General features: G+C 39.4%; 1 protein-coding gene across 1 annotated transcript in view; it reads left to right on the forward strand.

Moving 5' to 3' along the window:
• The window catches only part of pde1a (phosphodiesterase 1A, calmodulin-dependent), a 68,775-nt gene that overhangs the window by 36,553 nt on the left and 6,672 nt on the right, over positions 1-25,550 (forward strand). Inside the window, exons 3-14 of the mRNA XM_047370782.1 lie at positions 8,075-8,188; positions 8,269-8,451; positions 11,769-11,835; positions 14,296-14,412; positions 14,815-14,955; positions 17,225-17,325; positions 17,643-17,768; positions 19,608-19,709; positions 20,769-20,889; positions 22,635-22,716; positions 22,871-22,991; positions 24,903-25,087. Coding sequence (XP_047226738.1) covers positions 8,075-8,188; positions 8,269-8,451; positions 11,769-11,835; positions 14,296-14,412; positions 14,815-14,955; positions 17,225-17,325; positions 17,643-17,768; positions 19,608-19,709; positions 20,769-20,889; positions 22,635-22,716; positions 22,871-22,991; positions 24,903-25,087 — 1,460 coding nt within the window. The remainder of the gene's footprint in view (positions 1-8,074; positions 8,189-8,268; positions 8,452-11,768; positions 11,836-14,295; positions 14,413-14,814; positions 14,956-17,224; positions 17,326-17,642; positions 17,769-19,607; positions 19,710-20,768; positions 20,890-22,634; positions 22,717-22,870; positions 22,992-24,902; positions 25,088-25,550) is intronic.

Raw genomic sequence — 25,550 nt, forward strand, 5'->3', positions numbered from 1 at the left:
CCAACAATGACCCAAGGACTTATTACACTGATCCCTAAACCAGAAAAGGACTAACTGATCCTTGATAATTGGCGACCGATGACTTTACTACAAAATGATTATAAAATTATCGCAAATTGTATTGCTAAAAAAATTTAAAATACTCTCGAAGAAGTGGTTGATGAAACTCAGTTAGGGTTTATACCAGTTAGACATATAACTAATAATATCAGACTCGTATTTGATTTGCTAGATTACTCAGATTTAATAGAAGGGGATGGTTTTATCTTATTTCTGGATTTCTTTAAAGCTTTTAATACAATTTAACACTTTTTCTTGTTTAAAGCTCTTGAAGTTTTTGGATATGGAGAAACCTTCATTAAAAGTTGTCAAATGCTATATAAGAATTGTAATGCATCAATAAAATTATCACATGGTTGCTCTAAAAGATTTTATTTAAAAAGGGGTCTCAGACAAGGATGGCCAGTCTCCCCATACTCATTTATTCTGGCCATGCAGATTCTCTCAGTTAAAATCAAGGAAAAAATTACAGGGATTAATGTTGCAAACAGAAATATTGTCATTTCTCAGCTTGCTCTTCTTACTGCTTTAAAAAACAAAAACAAATCAGAAATAAAAAATTCAATTGACATCATTAACACCTTCTCCAACGCCTCTGGTTTAACCTTAAATATAAATAAATGTGAAAGACTCTGTATTAAATCTTCATTAAATGACACATTCCTTAAATTCCATAAAAGACAAAGTCAAATATCTTGGTATTACAATCATAAAAGACCAAAATACAAGATCGTTAACTAATATTAACCCAATAATCAAAGAAAATTGAGCAAAGATTTAACTTATGGCTCCAGCTTTTGCACAGCTTTTTCATATCTATCCATCCATCTATTTTCTATACCACTTCTTCCATACTGGGTCGGGGGGGAAGCTGGTGCCTATCTCCAGCAGTCTACAGGCGAGAGGCGGGGTACACCCTGGACAGGTCATCAGTGCTTTGTCATATGTTTTCACTAAACCCATGTCTTGCTCTTGCTGACTCTACTCTCATATGGGGTTGTTTACTGAATTGTTACCCTAGCATGTTTACTCTGTTTTGATATGACTTGTTGATAATTCAACTATTTCAGAGTGTTTCTAGTTAATGAACTTAGTAATTTGCTCAAAATGTTTTATTTTTTACACTGAACATTATTATAATGGGTGAAAAATACATAGATTCTAAGGACATAGACCAGATTTTTCTGAACAAAATATTGTGCATGGCTTATGACAGTTTTGCTAGTGGAGCACAGGAAAATGGGTGGTTATTGTTAAAAATTAACTGTGCAAAACGCAGCAACTTACTGGATGTTGCAACAGACAAAATAACAGACAATAGAACAACAGGTTTTCAAATTTAAATGATTGGCATCAGGGGTTAATTTTTGTCAGGAATTAACGATCAGGACCCTGAGCTGATCCCTGACTGGGACACCTCCAATTATAATATAATATATTAGAAATCTAAAATATTTACTCTAAATGTGGTACATTCAGAAACTTTGAAAAGTAGCATTTTTTATCTGCATTTGGATTTTCTAAAATAGTTTTATAACAACTTTGCAAAGAATCCCTAATTTTCTGGAGAGGGAGTAGGCCCTATAGTATTCCTCCCTTTTAAACAACATTCAGATCCGGTGGACACATTAGTGTTTTTTTTATCCTACAAATATAGCTGTGCCTCGTTTGCCTGGAGAAGCAGGAGATTGAAGAAGATACCAGTTATAGTAAGGTGCACTTAAGGTGTGGCCAGAAACATGTTTTTGTCAGAAGTAAGTGACAGTATGAAAGTGCATGGAGCTCTAAATCCCATCTTGGAAACTGTATGCAAAACAGGATCAGGCAGACGGCATGAAAATGGCATAAAAAAATCATCTTTATTTTTAGTGAGAAAAACGACATCAGAGAGCCAGAACCAGTTAAATAAAGATCAGTCAGGACTCAGCAAGTGTCCTGTCAAAAGCATCCTGTCTGTTTATCTCTTCAAAATGTTCTAAGCATCTTCTCACCAGGGGAAACAAGATAAACTAATTAAGACTGCTAATCCCATGGAAGAAACAGTAAAATGGTCAAAGAGGCCATCAGCATTCAAGTAATAATGACTGAACAAAACGTCAATTCTTCAGTTACACGTGCAGTCTTTAAAATCTTCACTTGATTGTCACTTGATTTTTGAAGATGTGCCTTACTGAAATTAGGTTCTGTAGAAAAACTGTTATTCAAGCTGTCTATTAGAATTTAAAGTGTTGAAAATAACACAAAGAATAAATAACTAATATGAGTAAAAATACTTCTAAAGAGGCAGGAACGCTTTGATGGAACAAGCATACATTGCCACTGGGAGGTGTGGGTGGGGTGCTTTAAGACTGAGAAGAGCTATCAAACAATGTGGAGCATTTTAACATTTATATACTGTTATCCATACTCTGGTGTCTTTAGTAAAAAAGGTAAATATATTTATATCTAAATATACATTGGTACATTATACACATTTGGACACATTACAACCACAAATGTCAATGTATTTTATTGGGATTTCTAAATGTGATGACCCAACAAAAATAGAAGTGGAAGACAAAGGTTCCATGGTCAATACAGTTCTTTTAAACAAATAAAAATTCTATATTCAGCCCCCTTGAGTCAGTGCTTTGTAGAACCAACTTTCACTGCAATTACTACTGTAGGTCTTTAGCTTTACCTTTGTATGACTTTTTTCACCCATTTTTCTCAAACTCTGTGGAGGGCAGCCAAAGATTATCAACTGGATTTTAGGTTTGGACTTTGATTGGTCCATTCTAACACATGGATAAACTTTGATCTAAACCATTCTATTGTTGCTCTGAGTCTATTTACGGGGATTTTCACCTGCTGGAACGTGAACCTCCACTCCAGTCTCAAGTCTACGGCAGCCTCTAACAGCCCCATCGACTCTGACCAGCTTCCCTGTGCCTGCTAAAGAAAAGCATCCCCATGACATGATGCGGCCACTATTCTACCTTACGATGGGGAAAGAGTGTTCAGGGTGACATGCAGTTTTCCACCACGCAGGCGACATGCATTAGTTTATGTCTCAGCCAGAAAATTAAATTTTGGACTTGTCTGACCAGGTCACCTACTGTTACCTGTTTTCTGTATCACCCGTTTGACTTCGGGCAACCTGACAATGGGACTCCTTGTAGATTTTTTTCAACATATGCTTACTTCTTGCTACTCTTCCATAAAGTCAGATTTGTGGAGTGGATGATAAATTATGTCACAAGTTTCTCCCAGATGAGCTGTGGATCTCTGCAGCTCCTCCAGAGTTACCATGAAACACTTGGCTGCTGCTGTGATTAATATTCTCCTTGCCTGGTCAGTCACTCTAAGTGGACATGTTAGGCTAGCAGTTTTTTAATGCTTTTTTTGCCTTTTTGGATGTTGGGGCTATGTGGAGGAGGGCACCACGTGTGGTCACAGAGTTAGTGAAAGATTAAAACATTCAGATATTGTTTTCCAGCCCAACTCTACTTTAAACTTCCTCACAATTTTCTTTTTTTGTCAAAAAATTTGAAAACAATGTCATTTTCCTTCCACTCTACAGGTATGTAGTTCACTGTGTTAATTGTTGTGTTAATTCATGTTTATCATATAAAATCCAAATGAAATACATTGAAATCAGTTTATGGAACATGACAAAATGTGAAAAAAGTTCAGGGGGCAGGAATACATTTTCTGAGTATTTTAAGATTTAATATTGCAGACAAGATATATATACAGTACAGACCAAAAGTTTGGGCACACCTTCTCATTCAAAGAGTTTTCTTTATTTTCATGACTATGAATATTGTAGCTTCAAAACTATGAATTAACACGTGGAATTATATACTGAACAAAAAAGTGTGAAACAATTGAAAATATGTCTTATATTCTAGGTTCTTCAAAGTAGCCACCTTTTGCTTTGATTACTGCTCTGCACACTCTTGGCATTCTGTTGATGAGCTTCTAGAGGTAGTCACCTGAAATGGTTTTCACTTCACAGGTGTGGCCTGTCAGGTTTAATAAGTGGGACTTCAAGCCTTATAAATGGGGTTGGGACCATCAGTTGTGTTGTGCAGGAGTAGGATACAGTACACAGCTGATAATCCTACTGAATAGACTGTTAGAATTCGTATTATGGCAAGAAAAAAGCAGCTAAGTAAAGAAAAACGAGTGGCCATCATTACTTTAAGAAATGAAGGCCAGTCAGTCCGAACAATTGGGAAAACTTTGAAAGTGTCCCGAAGTGCAGTTGCAAAAACCATCAAGTGCTACAAAGAAACTGGCTCACATGAGGATCGCCCCAGGAAAGGAAGACCAAGAGTCACCTCTGCTGTGGACGATAAGTTCATCCGAGTCACCAGCCTCAGAAATCACACGTTAACAGCAGCTCAGATTAGAGAACAGGTCAATGCCACACAGAGTTCTAGCAGCAGACACATCTCTAGAACAACTGTTAAGAGGAGACTGAGTGAATCAGGCCTTCATGGTAAAATAGCTTCTAGGAAACCACTGCTGAGGACAGGCAACAAGCAGAAGAGACTTGTTTCGGCTAAAGAACACAAGGAATGGACATTAGACCAGTGGAAATCTGTGCTTTGGTCTGATGAGTCCAAGTTTGAGATCTTTGGTTCCAACCACCGTGTCTTTGTGCGGTGCAGAAGAGGTGAACGGATGGACTCTACATGCCTGGTTCGCACCATGAAGCACCGTGCTTTGCTGGTGACACTGTTGGGGATTTATTCAATATTGAAGGCATACCGAACCAGCATGGCTACCACAGCATCTTGCAGCAGCATGCTATTCCATCCAGTTTGCGTTTAGTTGGACCATCATTTATTTTTCAACAAGACAATGACTCCAAACACACCTCCATGGTGTGTAATGGCAATTTGACCAAGAAGGAGAGGGATGGGGTGCTGCGCCAGATGACCTGGCCTCCACAATCACCGGACCTGAACCCAATCGAGATGGTTTGGGGTGAACTGGACCGCAGAATGAAGGCAAAAGGGCCAACAAGTGCTTAGCATCTCTGGGAACTCCTTCAAGACTGTTGGAAAACCATTTTAGGTAACTACCTCTTGAAGCTCATCAACAGAATGCCAAGAGTGTGGGGAGCAGTAATCAAAGCAAAAGGTGGCTACTTTGAAGAACCTAGAATATAAGACATATTTTCAGTTGTTTCACACTTTTTTGTTCAGTATATAATTCCACATGTGTTAATTCATAGTTTTGATGCCTTCAGTGTGAAGCTACAATATTCATAGTCATGAAAATAAAGAAGTCTTTGAATGAGAAGGTGTGTCCAAACCTTTGGTCTGTACTGTATCTATATATATAGATATATAAATACTGTATATATTATCACAGTTAGGTTAGGAGGGTAGTAAAACAATCCTTGGCCGTGTTAAAGTACCCATTATATCGTCACCTTCCTAAAACAATGGCCTGTCATTTTTTTGTCAAAAATAATTTTTTTGCCTAAATTATCTCCTCGGGATGCTAGCCACCTCTTTTAAACTTGTAAACTGAATCCTCAGTTCAAGAGGTCAGGCAACTCCATGCCTGTTGTATAATGGCCAATGTCAAGAATGTGACAGGCAGTTTTACAGGCTTTTCAAAATGCTGAACCCTTCAGGAAAAACCAAAATCTACTCAGCTACTGAAAATATTTATATAATTCAGGGCTCATCCCCTATTGGTACGTGATAAGAATTACCACGATATACAGGTCCTTCTCAAAATATTAGCATATTGTGATAAAGTTCATTATTTTCCATAATGTCATGATGAAAATTTAACATTCATATATTTTAGATTCATTGCACACTAACTGAAATATTTCAGGTCTTTTATTGTCTTAATACAGATGATTTTGGCATGCAGCTCCTGAAAACCCGAAATTCCTATCTCACAAAATTAGCATATCATTAAAAGGGTCTCTAAACGAGCTATGAACCTAATCATCTGAATCAACGAGTTAACTCTAAACACCTGCAAAAGATTCCTGAGGCCTTTAAAACTCCCAGCCTGGTTCATCACTCAAAACCCCAATCATGGGTAAGACTGCCGACCTGACTGCTGTCCAGAAGGCCACTATTGACACCCTCAAGCAAGAGGGTAAGACACAGAAAGAAATTTCTGAACGAATAGGCTGTTACCAGAGTGCTGTATCAAGGCACCTCAGTGGGAAGTCTGTGGGAAGGAAAAAGTGTGGCAGAAAACGCTGCACAACGAGAAGAGGTGACCGGACCCTGAGGAAGATTGTGGAGAAGGGCCGATTCCAGACCTTGGGGGACCTGCGGAAGCAGTGGACTGAGTCTGGAGTAAAAACATCCAGAGCCACCGTGCACAGGCGTGTGCAGGAAATGGGCTACAGGTGCCGCATTCCCCAGGTCAAGCCACTTTAGAACCAGAAACAGCGGCAAAAGCGCCTGACCTGGGCTACAGAGAAGCAGCACTGGACTGTTGCTCAGTGGTCCAAAGTATTTTTTTCGGATGAAAGCAAATTCTGCATGTCATTCGGAAATCAAGGAGCCAGAGTCTGGAGGAAGACTGGGGAGAAGGAAATGCCAAAATGCCAGAAGTCCAGTGTCAAGTACCCACAGTCAGTGATGGTCTGGGGTGCCGTGTCAGCTGCTGGTGTTGGTCCACTGTGTTTTATCAAGGGCAGGGTCAATGCAGCTAGCTATCAGGAGATTTTGGAGCACTTCAATCTTCCATCTGCTGAAAAGCTTTATGGAGATGAAGATTTCATTTTTCAGCACGACCTGGCACCTGCTCACAGTGCCAAAACCACTGGTAAATGGTTTACTGACCATGGTATCACTGTGCTCAATTGGCCTGCCAACTCTCCTGACCTGAACCCCATAGAGAATCTGTGGGATATTGTGAAGAGAACGTTGAGAGACTCAAGACCCAACACTCTGGATGAGCTAAAGGCCGCTATCGAAGCATCCTGGGCCTCCATAAGACCTCAGCAGTGCCACAGGCTGATTGCCTCCATGCCACGCCGCATTGAAGCAGTCATTTCTGCCAAAGGATTCCCGACCAAGTATTGAGTGCATAACTGTACATGATTATTTGAAGGTTGACGTTTTTTGTATTAAAAACACTTTTCTTTTATTGGTCAGATGAAATATGCTAATTTTGTGAGATAGGAATTTTGGGTTTTCATGAGCTGTATGCCAAAATCATCCATATTAAGACAATAAAAGACCTGAAATATTTCAGTTAGTGTGCAATGAATCTAAAATATATGAATGTTAAATTTTCATCATGACATTATGGAAAATAATGAACTTTATCACAATATGCTAATATTTTGAGAAGGACCTGTAGGTAGGCCAGTGTTTGTCAACTCTGGTCCTCAAGCCAAACTGTCCCGCATGTTTTAGATGTTTCCCTGGTTCAGCTCACCTAATTTCAGTTGATAACTGATTACCAGGCTTTTACTGAACTGCAATTATCTGAATCAGGTGTGTTAAAGCAGGGAAACCTCCAAAACATGCAGGGCAATGTGCCTTGAGGGCCAGAGTTACAAAACACTGGGCTAGGCATTAAATATTGCATAGATATTTAGTATTTTAATTCTGTCTTTCAGTCAGCATTTTTGTCTACAAAGTAGTTACATTCATGAAGCTAGCATTTAGCAAAGAGTGGAAGAACTCCAGAACCTGTGGCTGTAACAAGAATAGTTTTTTGTCAATTCGTTTTTTTCTTTTAAAAGATTACTTCATCAACAGTTTTTCTTTTAATTTTCCACATTGTATGATCTAATTGAGAAAGATGTGTAGCTTGATAAAAAGGGTGACAAGAAGTGGCTGTGTCAACACTCATCTGTTGTTATTACCCTTTTGGGTGAAATTGTTAATAAATATTATATATATTTTGTGAAATGTTTTGTGTTTCTTAAAAAACTAGAAAAAATGACTTAGGTTATCAATTTAGGAAGGTGAAAATATGGAATATTTAACATCCGAAATGCAGGATGGTGTGTTTATTTAATTATTTCCAGGCTGAAGGCAGCCCTGGAGCAGATGGACCACGGTGTCGTGGACCTGCAGGAGCTCCGCAGGAACCTGGAGCTGGCCGCTGCCATGCTGGACTCTGTTTACACGGATGAGACCAGGTGAGGCAAAGCCTGCGAGCGGACGGTCGGATGAACGTGCAAGAACACACAATGTGTCATTCTGCCTTTCTTCTCTGCAGGCGCCTGTTGGACACGGAGGATGAGCTCAGTGACCTGCAGGCAGAGTCGGTGCCCAGCGAGGTTCGTGACTGGCTGGCGTGTACTTTCAGCAGGAAGATGGGCGTGGCTAAACGTCGTCCTGAAGAGAAGCCAAGATTCAGGAGCATTGTTCATGCAGTGCAAGCTGGAATCTTTGTGGAAAGGTAAACATGCACATCTCGCTTTGAGGGAGATTTCTATGGAAGTTGTAAAATATGTGCTGTGAAACATTTTGGACACGGGAAAAAGGCTCTACATAACCATAAGAGTTACTGTCACAACCTGCATGTGTTTGATGATTGATGAAACTAATCATGGGTTAGGTTGGGCTCATACATTTTAAAACATCAATTGAGATCTAAATTTTAAAAAAATTATTTTTTCTGATCTAAAGTGATCAGACAAAGATATTAAAGAAATGCTTGAATATTGAAGCCCATTATATTCCTTTGACACATAATGACTCTCATCATGCATCATTACATTTACATTTTATGTCTAAATGTGACAGGAAAGCATTTTACTCATGAAATGTCCTTTGGCTTATTCACCATTTTCCACTGAAGCTGCGTGATGCAGATTTGAACAGACTGTGTCATAGTCCAGGGAGATTTGTTTGGTTTTGATTCCAAATGAACCTTTTTGCTTAACGGATACCAACAAGCACAAACACAGAGAAGCAACTCCACAGGATGATAATTCTCTGGGATGACCTTACTATAGATTTAACACAGCTACGTTTTTTGGCATGCCAAAAAATTCAGCTGCATGAGCGCTGCAGCTCTCACTGCTCTACTGCTACAGAATCAATACAACTGTTACTCAGATATTGCAGCGATGACCCAATAATAACATTAATTATTCTCATGCTGTCCTGAGGTCATTAATGAAGATTCAGTCACCCCTGCATGCCAGATGCTTGAAACTCAAATGGACACTGATATTTGTCTGAAAAATATCTGACCATTTAAAAAAAAAAAAAAAAAACTGACGTTATATCATGGCAAAAGTAACATACCTTGTCCTGATGCAGTTGAATACTATCGATTTCACAGCCTTGACATCAAGCTAGACACGGTAACAGTTGTTCTCACTGTTACTTAAACAATGGTGGGAAACAGATGAGGTAAAGTAGAGCTTATAAACTCAGATTTTCAGTATGAAATGGTGTTTAGAATAGTTACCTTTGTTTAAAGCATTTTCAGTATAGAGCTGTGGCAATCTAAACAGGGAATTACTCAACAAATGATTGCAAATGAATGGTTATGAACCATCTACATCATGTTGCTATGATGTTCAATAAAATCAACAACTCTGAGTGCAATTTACCCAAAATCACATAACAAATTTAGGCATTAGACTTTCAGGTCCCATTTGTTTTGTCATCACTGCTGTTAAATCAGAAAAAAAAAAACACATCTGCGTCATTCATCTTCACGGCCCCTTCAACTTAAGATACGTTACAACTACTACTAGCTAACTTCAATACGTTCCAATTTAAGACATTAAGTTCTCTCATGAAAGTTAATTTAATACAATTTTATTTCCACATACACAATTTCATCACCTGCTGATCAATATAATATTTTATTAAAAATGTATTTGGCCTCCAAAGACGCATAAAAGCTGTAATTTCATGCAAGGATGGGAGAGAGAAACATGAGAAATGGAAACATGAAAGGACTGAAAAATCTTTGGAGATGAAATAACTTAATAAAGACGTAATAACATCAAAACAGTAATCCATAGGGTGATGGCAGCTTTTTCTATTTAATGTTTACAGTTTATTGTAACAGACAAGCAATTAAAATATTCACACCCCTGGAACCTTTTGACCTTATGTTACAATACAGCTACAAACATCAATATGTTTCATTGGAATTTTATAGCTCCGACCAACAGAAAGTAATTCATAATTGTGAAATGGAAGAAAAAAATTATACATGGTTTTCAATAGTTTTTTTACAAATAAAAATCTGAAAAGTGAGATTGTATTCAATCCTCTTAATCAATAACTTTTAGAACAGCTTTTCTATGCAATTGCAGCTTTAGGTTTGTGGGTGTAGTCTCTGCCGAAATACTTCCACTTTCTTCAGCTCACTTAGATTGGATGGAGAGCGTGTTTGAACAGTGGTGTTCAAATCCCGTTACGGATTCTTAGTGGGATTTAGGTTTGGACTTTGACTGGGCCGTTCTAAATATGCTTTGATCTAACTGTTAAAATGTGTATTATCATTATCCTCTTGCAAGGTGAACTTCAGCCCCAGTCTCAATTGTTTTGCAGACCCTACCAGGTTTCCCCTGTATTTATCTCCAGCCATCGTCCCATTAACTCTAACTTCATTCTTTGAGCAGAAGAAAAGCCTTCCCACAGCGTAATGCTGCTGTCACCATGTTTCACAGTGGGGATAATGCATTCAGAGTGATCTGCAGTGTTACATTTTGGTCTTAAGCACCTACTAGCATGTTGTTGTGTCCCCTGCATGATTTGTAGGATTCTGTAAACAGGACTTTCACATTTTGCGCAACTGGTTGCACCAGATTTTATTTAGAGGTATCAGAGTAAATTGGGCTGAATACAAATACATGCCACTCTTTTTAAAATTTTTAATTGTAAAAATGTGAAAACCACATATCTTTTTCCTTCCACTTCACAATTATTTTCTACTTTGAGATGCTCCATCACATATATTTACCCCAATAAAATACACTGGAGTTCATGGCACTGTAATTACCATGAATTTTCCTATTTGTTTTGCACAGTGCACCAAGCACCCTGAGAAGGTTTTTTTATTCAGTGTGAGCTTGTCTTTTAAGATAAAACTACTTCCAGAAGTTGTCAAAAGTTGAAATGCATGCATTTCTAAAAATGACTGGTTTGAGGTACCCTAAATGCAGTAGGTTTAAAATAAAAGTCCAGAAATACTTCCTTTTCAGACAAAATCACATTTTCAAATGTTCAGTCATGTTCATCAGAACTTGCAAAAAGAAGAGAGAACAGCCATAGATTTTCTTCAAAATAAACATAGGAGAATATCCGGCTGACAGCAGATGTAATTAAGGGGTCGAACACGAAGCGTAATGACGTTAGTGCGTGCTACAAACAGACAGCATATAGGGAAACTTATGAGCTCCAATATCATTAGATTGTAAATGAGTCGCAGTGAAAGAACGCAATATCAGTTCATCTGCTGCAGCTTAATGACGCATGAAATCAAAAAATTTCTGCTGCAACTAGGCAGCGCTTGTTCGCTGGCTGTATGTGTGTGTGTGTGTGTGTGTGTGTGTGCGTTTGCGTGCATGTGTTTGGAACAGGGTTACCATGGCAACAAACAATCCATCCTGGTCTCAAACTGTGGAGGAGGGCATCGGGAGGGGGTCTGTGTGAGAGGTGTTTATATGCATGCCACTGCCTGTATTTATGTGTGAGATTGGTGTGTGATATTTTTATCTGTGTGTCTTTGTGTGTGTGTGACAACAGGATGTACAGACGGACTTCCAACATGGCTGGCCTGACCTACCCTCCCACAGCTTTGACAGCTCTGAAGGTAAAAAAGTACATTCCCCCCACCAGGATGTGGCGATTTATTGTATTGATCCTGTGTTCAGTTAGAAAAGGGGAAAAAAGTTTAAATGATTGTGACAAGCAGGGGGATGGGTTGTGTTTACTGCAAAAGCAAATAGAAAAGGGATGTGGTAAATAGGAGGTAAGGAAAAAGAATGGTGAAAGTTAAGAAACTGATACATAAGAAAGTTGAGAGCCATGAAAAAAAGTATTAATACCCTTTGCAATCACACATTTAAATGTATTATTTAGGGAACCATACTAGACCCACACAAGTACTTCATAGCTGCTAAGAGGAAGAAATAAATATATGCTTTATAATTTTTTAGACAAATAAAAATCTAAAAAGTGTGGCTTGCAGTTATATTTGGCACTCTCTACTCTGATACTATTAAAACAAATCTAGTCACCTTGTTAATAAATAAGTCCACCTGTGTGGAATTTCATTTCAGTTAAAATCCAGCTGTTTTGTAAAGACCTCAGAGGTTTGTTAGAGAACATTAGAGAACATATGGCATCTTAAGGAACAAGGAAGACAGCAGGCAGGCCAAGGAGAACATTGTGAGGAAATTTGAAGCAGAGTTAGGCTAGAAAACAATATCCCAAACTATGTAAATCCCAATTCTATTGCTAAGCACAGTTCAGTCTGTCACCCAAAAACATGATGGGTATGGCCATCAACAACCGGCCTGGGAAGGACAGTCAGTCAGTCAGTCAGTCAGTCAGTCATTTTCTACCGCTTATTCCATAGTGGGTTGCTGGGGAGCTGGTGCCTATCTCCAGCAGTCTATGGGCGAGAGGCGGGGTACACCCTGGACAGGTCGCCAGTCCATCGCAGGCCTGGGAAGGTTCATGCATTAATTAGAGAAATAGCCCTATGATAACAACTGGAGGAGCTGCAGAGACCCTCAGCTCAGCTGGGAGAAACTATTGACATTTGTTATGCACTCCACAAATATAGTGTTTATAAAATTACAATATTAGAACGTTATTTCTAAAAAAACAGCCATAAGTTCTGTTTGCAGTTTGCCATATTAAATGAAGCAATTATGTGGAAGAAGGCACTCTGGTTAAACTTGAACCTTTTGGCCTGAACGCAAACTGCTGTGTGTGTTGGAAATCTAACATCACCCTGAGCACACAACACCCATCGTGAAACATGGTGGTGGCAGCATCATACCGTGGTGATGTTCTTTTTTTATCTGCAGGGACAGCAAAACAGGTCAGAGTTTAATGTGGAATATGGAAACAGTTAAATACAGGAGACTCCTAGATGTAAACCTAGTAGAGACTCCAGAACACTTGGAACTGGGGCAGAGTTTCACTTTCTAGCAGGACTACAACCTTAACATACAGCCAGAGCTACAGTGGAATGGTTTCGACCAAAGCAGTTCACGTGTTTGAATGGCCTAGTCAAAGGCCTGACATACATTACATTCAGTTGAGAATCTGTGGCAAAATTGCTGTTAACAGATGTTCTCCATCCAGTCTGGGTTAGTTTGAGCAATTCTGCAAAGAAGAAAGGGCAATTTCAGATTCTTGATACGCAAAGCTGACAGAGGCATATCCTAAAAGACTTTAGCTGTACAGAAGTGTGAGGTGGTTTTATAATAAAATACTAAATACAAACAGATCAGGAAACGTTTTACTTGGAAAAGTTGTGGAAACATGTAAGAAACTTTTTTTCATTCATGTCACAATTTTTCACAGCTGTGAATTGGTCTATCAAATAAACTCCCAATAAATGATGTAGAAGTTTGTTACATGAGAAAATGTGGGGAAGATCAAGAGGTAAGGATACCGCTACTGTAAACAAAGAAACAGCTGAAAAGAAATGACGTAAGATAGGGGGATGTGTAAAGACAGAAAGAAAAAGCAGCATTCACCAAAAGAGCCAGAAGAAACAATGGAACATAACATTACTGGGAGAAAAAAGATAGAAGCGTGTAAGCAGGATGGTTGTTGAATATTGAAGCAGCGGGAGAATCTAAGTATGTATGTAAAGAAAACAAAATGACTTATGAAGGTAGAAATAGAAAAGGAAGTAATAAATGCAAAGGAAGAAGGGCGGAGAGGAGCTGGTGGAATTGGATAATGTAGATTTAGTGGTGTGTTCCCTGATATATGTCCCTTCTTCAGGGCTTCCTGTGCAAACTTCAAAAAATTCAATTATATCTATAATTACTCTGCTTTGTTATTCTGGAGACCTGAAAGTCATGAATCACGAGGGGACCAACTTCAAATATAATTGTGAGTTAATGAATAATTGGACGGATTAATTTAATTGCTGCTGTACCTCATAATACATAATTATAGTACTGCCCCCTAGTGATAAAAGGTGTCATTACATTGAATGAGTCAGAGTCTAGACTTGATTTTACAGCATTCATTCAGTACATGTTATTTAGATGCTTTTTGATGGTTCTATTGATTTTGTTTTCAGGAAGTGGATCAGTGGTCCTTTGATGTTTTTTCCTTCCACGGGGCCACTGGAGAACACGCCCTCAAGTTCTTGGTCTATGACCTGCTGACCCGCTATGACCTCATCAACAGGTTCAGGGTACACACAATTTGATTCTGTTATCAGCTCTGCATGGGAGGGTTCTAGCATTAGCAGAATGAACATGAATGTAATGGTGGAAGATGTATTATATGAAGGAGCAGGACTCCATTTTAAAAACGTCCCATAAATCTATCTGTAGAATAGAAAACAAAAATGAAACACAATTTTACTAAATTATTGGTCAAAGATCTGGATTGTGTATAGATCTAAAATTATACATACAGGCTCAAAATATAAATAGAGAATGTGACTGTATGGCAGATACTTCTACAGGTGATCAAACTTTAAAAACAGAACCAGCAGAAACCTTTGACAGGAAGGGTTACTGGGCCTCTGATAATCCATCTGGTTACTGTGTATCATTCCTGCTTATTGTACTAGCCAGAATCCTGTGTTCAGATCCCTGTGCAGGCTCTGGTGCCGTTTGTTGAGGCTCTGGAGAACGGCTACAGCAAACACAGGAACCCCTACCACAACCTGATCCACGCCGCCGACGTCACCCAGACTGCCCACTTCCTGATGCTACACACTGGACTGATGGTAACACAGACTCGCACACATAATGCGTTGCTTGGGTCATTTTACCTGTTGAACATGATTCTAATAAAGCAACCAGAATATACTCAGTGTGAACACTATGAGGGTTGTGAGGTTAGAACAGGGGTGGGCAAACATTTTGACTTGTGGGCCACAGAGTGTTCTAACATTTGACAGAAGGGCCGGACCAGGAGCAGATGGATGGAGTGTTTTGGTAATTCACCTCATAAGAGAAAAAATAAATAAATAACATGAGATATGTAGGAAACGTGCTTTATTTTCAATAGAAAATTAACAAAAGCATTACAACAAAATATCTCTTCCAAGTCCCACAGTATTTATTTATTGAAATATCTCTTAAAACACTGAAGTCATTCACTTTAAGAGGCTTGAATCTCTCTTTTAAGACAGCGTCAGCCTGAAGGTCGCTTCTGGAGCTGTTTCGGGGTCTTGTGACACCAACTGAAGTGAATCGGCGACGGCAGAATTCTTTGTTGAACGCATCCAAAGACTTGCTGTATTTCTTCACTTTTGCGCCAGCCTCTTTCAGTGTGGCTAGTGTGGGGACATGAATGAATGACTCATTTAAGATTTGCTTGGAAAATAAAGCCAGCTTGATTTTGAAGGCTTTTAGGTTTGTGTGCAGGTCATGCACAAACCGATCCTCTCCCTGTATGTTCACGTTCAGCTCATTCATGTGTGAAAATATATCCACAGCAAACGCAAAGTCCCAAAGCCAGTTCTTGTTGCTCAACTCGGGAAATTCGTCTGCCTTCCCAAGTAACTCCAAAAATGCACCGATCTCCTCTTTGAGGTCCCACACTCGTTGAAACACTTTGCCCAAACTTAACCAGCGGACACGGGAGTGATCCTGGTGATCTGCATCAGTTTCCTCCAGGAACGTGAACTGACGGTGCTGAAGTCACCTAGCACGTATAAAGTTGACCAGTTTTACGACAGGATTCCCAACATGATTAAGCTGTCATACAGATTTACATAGAGATTTCTGGTGTATGACGCAGTGAAGACATCCTGGTCGGGATTTTCTTCTTTCTCTGTATCCTTGATTCTCCTCAGCAGGCCAATATTTTTCCCTGTTCAATTTGGAGATCCATCTGTGGTGACGTTCATACGTTTACACCAAGGCAGCTTTATATTTTCACCCGGTCATACAAGTGTTTGTCCTTTCAGAGACTCCATTGTCAAAAACTCCTCCGTTATTTCAAAAGTATCGTTAATTCCTTGGATAAAAATGAGGAGCTGAGCAGTCTCTTTTACATCGTTGCTTTCATCCAGCGCTAATGAATAAAACGTGAACGACTCCGCTTTTTTATTTAAGTTGGTAATTGTTTCTTCGTCTATCAGTTCCACACAGGGAGTCACTGTCTTGCGTGATAGACTGAGTTTTTCAAACTTGTCTTTGGCCTCTGGACACAAGCTGTCTCCACGCTACATTCCTTTAAAAACTCGCCTTCACACAGAGGCTTGCTGGCCTTTGCTAATTTCAATCATAGCATAAAACTTGTCTTGGTACTTGACTCTTGGATGGCACTTTGACGATGAAAAATGTTTTGTTGAGCCCGTAAATGAGCTACCAACCTCTGAGCAGTAGCTTCCCGCTCTTTCTCTGACTGCATGTTTTGTAGTAAAGTGACGGCTATTATACCCTTTAAAAACCGCCCCAGTCTCTTTGCATATCCGGCATACAGCAGTTAAACGGTGTTTGGTAAATCAAATATTTAGTTGTCCACTCCTTATTAAACACAGACATTCTCTGTCCACTTTTCTTTCTTTTTTTTTTAGCATTGCTCATCATTAGCTACAGAAGGGTTAAGCTGTCAAAGAGGGAAATCGCTGAGTAAGCTAATAATGCGTTCATAGGGTGTCAGAATGATCGGAAAAATCACTTTTCCACTGGGAAAAAAAACTCGGCAAGACGGATCTTCAGACACCACTTGAATGCAGCATAAGATGGCACACCTCGACAAATGGTCAGTATATCAGAGTCTGCCATCTATCGAGAAACGCCAGAATTGAAGGGAAAATAAAACATTAACAAGGTTTATTTATTCTAATTCGGGTGCCGGATTAAAAAGCTTTACGGGCCGCATATGGCCCGGGGGCCGCAGTTTGCCCACCCCTGGGTTAGAAGAATAAAAATACATTCAAGCAAACAGAAATGGCTTCATGCTCATTATTCACTCATGCCCCTTGTGAGCAGTAAGCTTCCACATTATAACACACTCAGATGACTGTGTGTGTGTGTGTGTAGCATTGGCTCAGCGAGCTGGAGATCCTCGCCATGGTTTTTGCTGCAGCGATCCATGACTTCGAACACACAGGAACCACAAACAACTTCCACATCCACACCAGGTAACACACACACTAACAACAGCCAAAAGAACAAATCATCGTGTGGTAGAACATGTCCTGGGCTCACAAATTCTCAATTGTGATGATTTATTTACGCCAGGAATTTCATCTAGTTCATGCCAGAAGAAACAGACTGAAACAAATTGAGGGTTGCTGAAGGTCTTAGATTAGAAGTTTATCAGGTGCAATAGGAATCATCAAAATGTTTTGTGCCTTAAAAATAGTCCTGTAAACTGGACCAAATTAGACAAGTATGTTTCATTTGAGGTCTCTACACTGCAGAACCTGATGTCTGAACAGTTTCATCTATCCATCAGGTCTGAGGTGGCCATTCTGTACAACGACAGGTCAGTGCTGGAAAACCATCATGTCAGCGCTGCATACAAGCTGATGGCCGAGGAGGACATGAACATCCTGATCAACTTAAACAAAGAAGACTGGAGGTTAGCGCTGGCACATGCTTATAATGAACTCACTGATCCCAACCTTCATCCTGACCATCAAACATGCTAGTTACTGTTATTTAAACTAGGACATAGACACAGTTGGCACATATGCTGTGTTAATCAGTGGATGATACATCATTCCACATGCCTGCTAAAACTCAAATCAGTTTGGACCTGGCAAAGAAAGTTTTAGTGCTCCACCAAGAGAAGCAGGTGAGGTTTTTGGTGTTTGAACAGTTTTTATCCTTTATGTTAGTCCAGGGTTTTAAATCGGTTATAGCACCAGAGTAGATGGTTCCTGTGAGGTCTCATTGGCTGTAGATGCCTAAACTCTAACCAATCTTCACAAAGGGAATAATACAGAAATCCTGGAACCTTTCAATCCAGCCGTCACCAATGAAGACATGAAAGCCATCCAGAGCAGACAAAAACAATCAACCGGGGGGCTTTTATATGCTTAGTATTTAGCTAATAGCAGTTTGAAAATCACTGATCATTATAAATTGGTATTTAATCAGTGATAAACTATATTTGGCACAGAACTTTAGAAGTGTCAAGCAATGTGCTGCTATAGAAAAATGTATAAAGTTGCAGTTAAAAAAAGGTCTCCAGCTAATTGTCTTCTGTAGGTGTATACATGACTGTGATTTACTTCTAAAAAGTATAATTTTATGCTTGACTAAATTCTAGATAGGAGCAGTAGTTGGACAAGTAAAATACTATATAGTGGAAACTCTCAATACAAACACACCTGAATACAAACTGTGCTGAATATAACCAGTGCATAAATGCACCAAACACACAATCTCCTCTGCATACAAAGTTGCATGACAGCCATGGCTGGTGCACAAGGCTGCCAGCTACGCAGCCTTCTGTGATCCAGGCTTTGTTTTGCCAGTAGGCTCCATGTTAGGCAGCCACGTTTGAGCTGATTCTTCGTTGTTGTCTTTTTAGTTCTTCTTGTCTGCTCGCCACATCAACAGCAAAGAAGTCCGCAGTAGAGTTGCTCACTTCTACAGCCATTATAGAGCTGTGTGCAATGTTGGAAAAAAAGCTAATTTGTGAGGTCAGAAGGCTCCAAACAAAGCTGTTGTCTTCTGCCATTCCTTACAAAAAAAAAAAAAAACAAACATACTGGCTCTTTTCCCAGCATTACTAATCATGGGCAAAGGCAAGTGTCTATGGACCGATGTCTTTTTAACTGCAATCCAACACACCAGTGTTGCTAGTGTTTCAACAATGCGTATGGGATGCCAGAGCTGCTGAAATATGTGGGTATTGTGTTTGGTTATGGGCCCAATTCAAAATGCACTAGGATGGAGACATCTTTGTATAGTCCCAATGAAGGAAGTTTCTCCTACCAGAAAATACTTCAAAAACACAAGAACAACCTCTCAGTTTCTTCATCATGTGAAATAGTTGGGGGCCCCAAAGAAACTGCTCTCATTGTCTTTATTATTTGTCTTATCATTATTTTTTCACTGTAAAATGCTTCAGAAAATCTTATTAAATTGGATAACTAATATGCTGCTAATGGCTGATTTTGAACGCTGTGAAACAAATTCTAAAGACAGTCTACAAAATGTTTTTCTGCAATATATGTATTCAAGCTACATTTTGGTCGCTATTTTTACCTGTACATCCACAATGTTTCCTATACTTTGATGATGCTCTTTGTGCTGTCCACCGAACCAAGCCCCAAGTGGGAATCACTAGGTTTTCACCTTAGGAATCACTGAGCATTTGTCGGCCAACCTGCAACTCACCAAAAACTGATCAGCTGACATTTGACTTCAAAACTGATCTTTAAAGATTTAATGTGTTGATTTTCTGCAGGGAACTGAGGGCCCTGGTGATAGAGATGGTGATGTCCACAGACATGTCCTGTCACTTTCAGCAGATCAAGACCATGAGGAACGCCCTGACACAAACAAACGGGTCAGTACTGCATGGGGCACCATGACAACTTATCTTTGACATCAGACTCCACCAAAAACGACAGAGCAATATTTTTTAAGAATCCTCATTTGTATTCTTTATTTTTTTATTCATTCATTTTGGCGACATATTTTCAATATGGTTTTTCATATGTCAGATTTCCTGAGTTCCCAGCTGGAAATACGCCAAAAACTCACCCTGAAATTGAAACTCCAGCTGGGAATGTCTGAGGTCTCTGAGAAGCATCACTGCAATACTCTAAGACCCATACTTCTGGTGACTTCACGCTTCCTCCTGCACATCTTTAAAAGGACTTTAAATTACTACTGTAGAAAACTGTTAATTAAGTACTGTGACAAACTCGTAATGAGAAATAGTTAGTGGTTTTGAATCTGGAAGTGGTTTTTTAAAGCTGGTAACCAGCTCTGCAGTACATCAGCTATTTAACAGCAGCAAAAATGTTGTTAATGCTGCATGAACAGCAATTACTTTTCCTTTAGTTCACGAATCAAAATCATCAACAGTCGGACTTCTAAATTTAGATTCTTCGTTGTGAGCTGTGCTTCCTGGAAGACATGTGATGCTGGTCCATCTGACAGACACGACCAAATCAACAGTGGGAGTTTGGTGCAATGGCCCAACATAAGGTCCTGCAGGCTGCTGGACCAGGACCAGATTGGCCAGTATGTCCCTGTAGGGGCTCTGTTCAGAGTTTCACAGGAATAGTGCTGAGTCCGACCAGTCCAGCTTCTGCCTCTCTCTCTGTGTGTCAGTGCTGCAGGAGGTGTGGAGGGAGGCGGCTGTCACGCTTTTCACCTCACGCTTGGATGAGATTTTGGGGAAGACGTTGTCATCAGCCTGTCAGCATGCGGATTCTGCTTGTGCTTCTATGGCTGACTGTACTCTCTGTTAACAGCGCTCAAAATACTAAAGAAAAGACACACCAGCTTTTACCTAACATACGGTGGCCACCCTGAGTCTCAGTTTTCAGGAATAAAGCTGTTCTAAGGAATAGCTTATATTTTTATATTCTCACTCTGTGTTGTCATCTGTCTCCAGGATAGACAAAGTGAAGGTTTTATCTCTGATGCTTCACGCAGCAGACATCAGTCATCCCGCCAAAGCCTGGCCGCTGCACTACCACTGGACTCACAGCCTGATGGAAGAGTTCTTCAGACAGGTACACAACTCTGTGCTTGTGACTGTTTTGTGTAATACGTCTCTTAAACCTTACCTGAACTGCTAAATTCTCTAAATCCCTAAGACAAAGCTCCACTTGAATCGTAACATGGATACGTTTTCTTGGAAAATTCAGTCATTTTCGTGCTAAAGTCAATCCCACTATAAATAAAATAAAATATTCCAATTTTCAAGTACTAAAGTTTTCAAAAACAACTTTGAAAATGGTGGTAGCTTAATTTATGAGTTTGCATTTGAATGACATCATCACGTAGTAAATGCAACCTAGTCTATGCTGTCATATCTGAATCTGTACTGTATTTTAACAGGGACACAGGTACAATAAATCTTGTCATTCAGATGTCTCTTTTTGTGTTTCTGCGGTCAGATTGCTAATGCAGTGAGAAATTAGCACAGATAGGAGATCATGGTCATTTTAAATGAAATCCTGACCTTATTTAGGTATATTAGATGAATAAACCTTCATTTAATTGGGAAACAGCATCTGCAGTGTTAATTTGGCTTTACTTAGAGGGACAGTTGGCAGAGAAAAACTGTTCAAAAATGTTTTTTCTTTACCTCTTTGTGCTCTGACATCTATGAGCTAAGGTCTGGTCTAGAAATGCACTATGCATGCTGATCCGGACGCAAAGACACAACTTCATATGCTCTCAGGTTGGATGGTGAAGGCATCCAACCTGTTAATAGAGAGAATAGGTATGCATTTTAGCAATATTGGGTACATACAAAGACAGGAGCGTGGGGAACGTACTGGACTGCACAGCGCGCAAAGCAAAACCAGACAGCAGATCTTATCTTAGAGAGGAAATATTGTAATTCCATCAGTTTACAGCAACATTTTTCATCAAATATACAGCCCTTGAAAGTCACCATAGTGAGCAGTGCTTAGTTTAGATGAAGACTATGCTGAGAAATAGCATTAGCCCCTTTTCAGCCCAGAGCCTCAGGATTGATTTTAACCAGGTAAAATGAATCCCAGGGAATTCTATACGTTCTGTTTCCATTACTCAGAGAGGCCATGGACCATTTATTTAAATCAGCCTAGCTGTGAAGAAAACCGCAATACACCTACAGTGCAGCTGGTGGCATTACCCCTTTATTCGGCTTAAAAGACTGTTCGCTAATAAATCATTTTATTTGTTTCAACTGATAAATAATAGATAATGAGCTGCTTTAGAGTTATACAGTGGATTCATTCCTTCCATTATTCCTTAAGTTGCTCTGGATACATAAGCAGGAAAAATGTAAATCAATATTTTACATGTATTTTTTATCAAGCTGCATCTGGCCAGAGTTGTTGCTTTACAGCTGCATGATTTGTTTACAATAACTACTAAATACTGATGAACACACTTATTTTTCTTTTACTATCATATTTCTGATATGCGTTTACTCAATTGCCTTTTCAAAAGTCTGGGGCTTTCTACAAGCAACTGAGAAAGGGACTAATGAAACTTTAAATTTACAAAACGTCTTCAGTGGTAGACCAGGGTGGTGTTCTCAATGTTTTCAAAGTGGAGCAGAGAATGTGTTCCCACTAATGAGGAATCGTGTGAGTTTGGTTGTCTGGTCCACATGTGGCTTGTGGATCAGGAGAAAATTTGTTTGCAGTGTTTATCAAGCTTGGGTTAAAATGGGTTCAAAAAGCACAAGAAAGACCTGTTTCAGGAGTTCAAAAAATAAATTGCTCACCTATCAACCTGTCTTGTGTTTTTCCTTTTCTAGGGAGATAAAGAGGTGGAACTCGGTCTTCCTTTTTCTCCCCTTTGTGACCGCAAAGCCACCATGATCGCACAGTCACAGATAGGTACGTAAACATACCAACCTGACCCTGCTCTGTACTGTTATTAATCATGCTCTAAGCTCATGTTCAAGTTCTACAGTATTTGTATTTCTTCTAATGGTTTTTAAGCTACACTCCTCACTTTACTCTCTTTAACCAGTCTGTCTTCTGGTTGCAGGTTTCATAGACTTCATTGTGGAGCCCACTTTCACTGTCCTGATTGACACAACAGAGAAGGTGATTGGACCTCTGATAGACGAAGACAGAAAGGCCAGAGAGACTGGAAACAGAAGGTCCAGGTAATAACACTATTTCAATTTACATTTCTACCTAGGACGAATGGGGAATTGTAACAGTAGATAACAGTACCGTACATTTAATAGATAATGCTTTTAATCACACTGGAGGAGGCCATTATCTGCCTACTGCACAGAGCAAACTTTCATCAAGACAAGGGGGTTGGTGCTGTTAGGGTCACGTCTGCGATTTCTCCAGGGCCCAACACCATCCAGCTACTTGTGTTGAGAGGAAAGTAGTAGAAGATACGGGTGGGTCCACACCTGATCACCGAGATACCAAATTATCCCACCTAGAAACCACAGTTAGTCAGGATGAAGAATAACTTCTCTGGGACTGTGCTCAACTTCACTGGTGCACCTCAGGGGAATGGTCTTTCACCAATCTTTTTTACCTTTCACACATCCAACTTTATTAACAACAAGGAGTCATGCCAGTAAGTGAAATATTTTTGGACAACACTACTATTTTGGTACAGTATGTATTAAGTATGGGCATGAGTGGAAGTACAGAGAATTGGTAGTGGAGTGTATGGAGGATTAAGGTTCAACCTCCTGCAGCTGAGCATTGCAAAGACGATACTGAGAGAAAACATTGATGTGGAGATGGATTAGACCTGTAAGAACTCTGAGTTGTCCCTTGACAACCAAACTGACTGATTAGCAAACACTAATGCATTAAGTATTAAGAGGAGCATTATCCATCAAAAAGGTGGTACTGGACAAACTGGTGAGGAAAGCAGTCTCTGTGGTTGGCATGGGACTGGAATCCATAGCATCACTGAATTAGCAAAGGAGCCTGAGGGAACTGCTGTTCAGTCCTGAAGAACCAACATCACTCTGACACAGAAGGCCATGCTCAGTGGTAGATGATTGTCATTGAGAACCTTAACGGACAAATTTAAGAAGTGTTTTGTTCCACAGGTAATCCAATTACTTAACTCCAAACAGAGTGCCAGCAGCTATCAGCTTCTTTCATTTTGTGCTGAACTGGATAGTGTGTAATGTCTCATTGAGATCTACACTCGATGCATAGTTAACATCAGTATGTATGTAAAATTCTATCAGTTTCATTAAATCAAATGTTTTATATTCATATTACATCTTTAGAAAGCATTTGTCTTAAGTCTAAATTCTTTTTGTCAAGGAATCTAAATTGAAAACTTTATTAAAGGAATGAGAGGAATATATTATGAAAATATTCTCAAAATCACAATGTTGCCATTTTCTTGTAAACCGAATGTTTTTATAATGTATCTATTCTTTAAAAGAAGCAATATTTAGAACAATACTCAGTTGAAACCCGGCAGAAAGAGATCACTCACTTTAAAGACCATTCTTTCAACAAACATTTGGATGCATTCAAATTAAATGTCATTGCTTTCTGGGAGCGATGACGAGCACAGCCTATGGAGTAAAAGATAAATTTAGTTCAATCTAATGTCACCTAGTCCAGTGAAGTGTTTACATCTGTGTATCATAAGTTTGTTCAAGGTCACCGTGTCAGTGTTTCTGGAATGTGACATTAGTGGACTTTCATTGTGTGTTTATCCTAACTTCTCAAATATCTTTCAATGTTTAGTTTGTGTTTCCAAACATATCAATCTTATTGATATCTACTAATTAAAGGCATAATATTTCAAATTATGGTCTGGGGATCAGAAGCAGCCCTTGTTATTCACATCTGATTGGTTACAAGGCATCAGTACACCCAGTAATATCCTTTAGTCATAGCTAAGCACTTTATACTGCAACTGCCATTAGTCATACATGAATATAAAAGCTATGTGTAGGATTTCCTCTGTCTGGGTGTGCTCCTTCTCACCAACAGAGGAAATCCTTCGTGGACGTGCAACAGCCAGAACAGTTTATTGATAGCTTCAAGATGCCTTGTACAACTATGCTTTCATTCAGCCTAACAGGAAGTGGCTCAGTCACTGTGGAGTCAGTGCAGAGACACAGCAGCAATCGTCATGGCAACAGCGACGATGGACATATTAACTTTTCTTTGACTGCCATTGACCTGTCAGCTCTGAGGCAACACCTCTCCAGTGTCATCGCCAGCAACAAGGACCGATGGAAAGAATTGTCTGTGCACGGTAAGCCAGCACAAGTACAAACACAAACCAAGATTTAACATTTTCAAGTCAATAGCTGTTTTGGTATAAAAACGGATTACAGCCGCATTTTGATGTGTTTAATGATCTCTCTTAAGGGAACAAAGTAACAAATCACAAAAACAGAATGTAACCAATTAGATCCAGCTAAATACAGTGCCTTGCGAAAGTCCTTGGCCCCCTTTAACTTTTCAACCACTTGCCACATTTCAGGCTTCAAACATAAAGATATAAAATTCAAATTTTTTGTGAAGAATCAACAATCGTGAAGTGGAATGAAATTTATTGGATGCGTCAAACTTTTTTAACAAATAAAAAACTGAAAAGTGGGACCTGCAATATTATTCAGCCCCTTTACTTTCAGTGCAGCAAACTCACTCCAGAAGTTCAGTGAGGATCTCTGAATGATCCAATCTTGTCCCAAATGACTGATGATGATAAATAG

This window comes from Girardinichthys multiradiatus, chromosome 7, assembly GCF_021462225.1.
Source record: "Girardinichthys multiradiatus isolate DD_20200921_A chromosome 7, DD_fGirMul_XY1, whole genome shotgun sequence".
In the NCBI taxonomy this organism is placed as follows: domain Eukaryota; kingdom Metazoa; phylum Chordata; class Actinopteri; order Cyprinodontiformes; family Goodeidae; genus Girardinichthys; species Girardinichthys multiradiatus.